The following is a 1,978-nucleotide window of genomic DNA, read 5'->3' on the forward strand; positions in this document are numbered from 1 at the left end:
CTATAGGGAAGGATTCCACACTGAGAGGCCCATGGGAATGGGGATGCAATAAAGCACCAACAGATGCGGAGGGTGAAAGAAATTTAGCACCAAACGGAGTCACCTAGACTTTAAAGGACAGAAGAGGTGCCCCTTGTATATCTTTAAAGACCGATTTACAGTAACTTTCCATGTTTTTTGGTGCTAAAAACCAATGCTCAAATCCTCTTTCCTCTTTGGTAGTTCCAAGGTGCTGCTTTCATGGAAGAGGCAAACCACACTTGCTGGGTGCAGTTCTTCTTTCGCCCATTTTCTATGGACTCAAATGCTCAGGTCCTGATTTTTGTGGCTTTCCTGGTCATGTACCTGCTCAGCCTTACTGGTAACGGTGCCATAGGACTCACCATCTGGACCAACTATTCTCTCTACACGCCTATGTACTTCTTCCTGGCCAATCTGGCAATCCTGGAGATCTTCTACACCACTGCTATCGCTCCCTTGGCCATGACCGCTCTCCTGACGATGGGCAGAACCCCAGTTCCCCTGGCCAGCTGTGGCACACAGATGTTCTTCTTTGTCTTCTTGGGGGGAGCAGACTGCATCCTGTTAGCCGTCATGGCGTACGACCGGTTTGTAGCCATCTGCCACCCGTTGCATTACAGGCTCATCATGAGCTGGAGGCTGTGCATACAGCTCACTATAGGAGCCCTGGTGCTCGGATTCCTGTTGTCCCTGACGCTGACTTCTCTGATCTTCCAACTGCCATTCCGCGGCAACATCGAAATCAATCACTTCTACTGCGACATGCCCGCCGTCATGAGGCTGGCCCATGCCGACACGCGTGTCCACGAGACAGCTCTGCACATCGTAAGTTTCATCATCTTGGCGATCCCCGCCACGCTGATCTTTATCTCCTACGTCTCTGTCGGGATGGCGATATCGCAAATCCGCTCTGTGGAAGGTCGCCACCGAGCGCTCTCCACTTGTTCCTCCCACATCACCGTGGTCCTCCTGCAGTACGGCTGCACCAGCTTCATATATTTATCCCCCAGTGACAATTTCTCTCCAGAAATGGGCCAGGGAATGTCTGTGGTTTACACTTTCATCACCCCTGTCTTAAACCCAGTGATATACAGTATGAGGAACAAGCTCCTGAAGGATGCCTTGAAGAAAACACTGAGAAGATGCTTGCTACCTCAGAGGAAATGAAAGGTCATCTCATTTATCAAAGGTTTTTGATATCATTAGGGAGACGAGATGATCTGAAGGACCGGGTATCCCAAGAGAAAATAGGATGGGTGGATGGCAGGGTTTAAGTGGCTCAGAGAATCTCGATTTAATTGAAAATGCAAGAGATAGAAAAAAGGCACGGAACTTTGGGAAGAATTGAATAACACTGCTGTGGTGTCACCTTTTCAGTACTAAAGCTATGGGAACATAAGAGGTTTCTATCCACCGGTACCGTTTTCACATCTAAAGTGATAAAATGTCACTTCCTTGGGGCTGAGTGCGTTTCATTTTTTTTTTCAAAGTGAAGACTTTGAGTTTCCTGATGTCATTTTACTGTATTTATAATGCTGACACTGGAGTCATGTGAAAAGTATTTGCAGGGTACGTACTTAGGCAGATGCCCTTCAATGATCCACAGTTAGACAAAAAAGTAGAAAGCCCAATCAAAGAAGACCGGCATGTCCTTGGGAAGGGTGACGGAGTGCGGTGATAATCGGGTGTCAAGCTTCACTGCAGACTAAAATGCTACAAAGCTACAGGGAAAATCCTGCTCTCAAGATGGCTGTTGGACCTTATTGGACCAAAGAAGGGACATCTTGATCAGTCATATTTGGGATCTCCAGGAGCCAAATTTGCCATCTCATAGTAAGACAGGATCACCAACAATGAGCATACACATTAGCTGCACAACCGGACTAATACAGACCCACAACCTCACTCATACCAATCCCCAATTCTCAGGTTATGGGGACCCTGTGAGAGCAAATGA

General features: G+C 47.5%; 1 protein-coding gene across 1 annotated transcript; it reads left to right on the plus strand.

Annotated features, from left to right (window-relative positions):
• Window positions 1–240: 240 nt before the first annotated feature.
• LOC119944182 (olfactory receptor 10V1-like) lies at window positions 241–1,188 on the plus strand. The gene has a single exon (XM_038765400.1). The coding sequence runs from the start codon at window positions 241–243 to the stop codon at window positions 1,186–1,188; it is 948 nt and encodes a 315-aa protein (XP_038621328.1).
• The last annotated feature ends 790 nt before the right edge of the window (window positions 1,189–1,978 follow it).

Source organism: Tachyglossus aculeatus, chromosome 22 (assembly GCF_015852505.1).
Source record: "Tachyglossus aculeatus isolate mTacAcu1 chromosome 22, mTacAcu1.pri, whole genome shotgun sequence".
Taxonomy (NCBI): domain Eukaryota; kingdom Metazoa; phylum Chordata; class Mammalia; order Monotremata; family Tachyglossidae; genus Tachyglossus; species Tachyglossus aculeatus.

Bases quoted from the DNA above. Each gene is read 5' to 3' on its own strand.
- LOC119944182 (XM_038765400.1), top strand. From the start codon at position 241: ATGGAAGAGGCAAACCACACTTGCTGGGTGCAGTTCTTCTTTCGCCCA.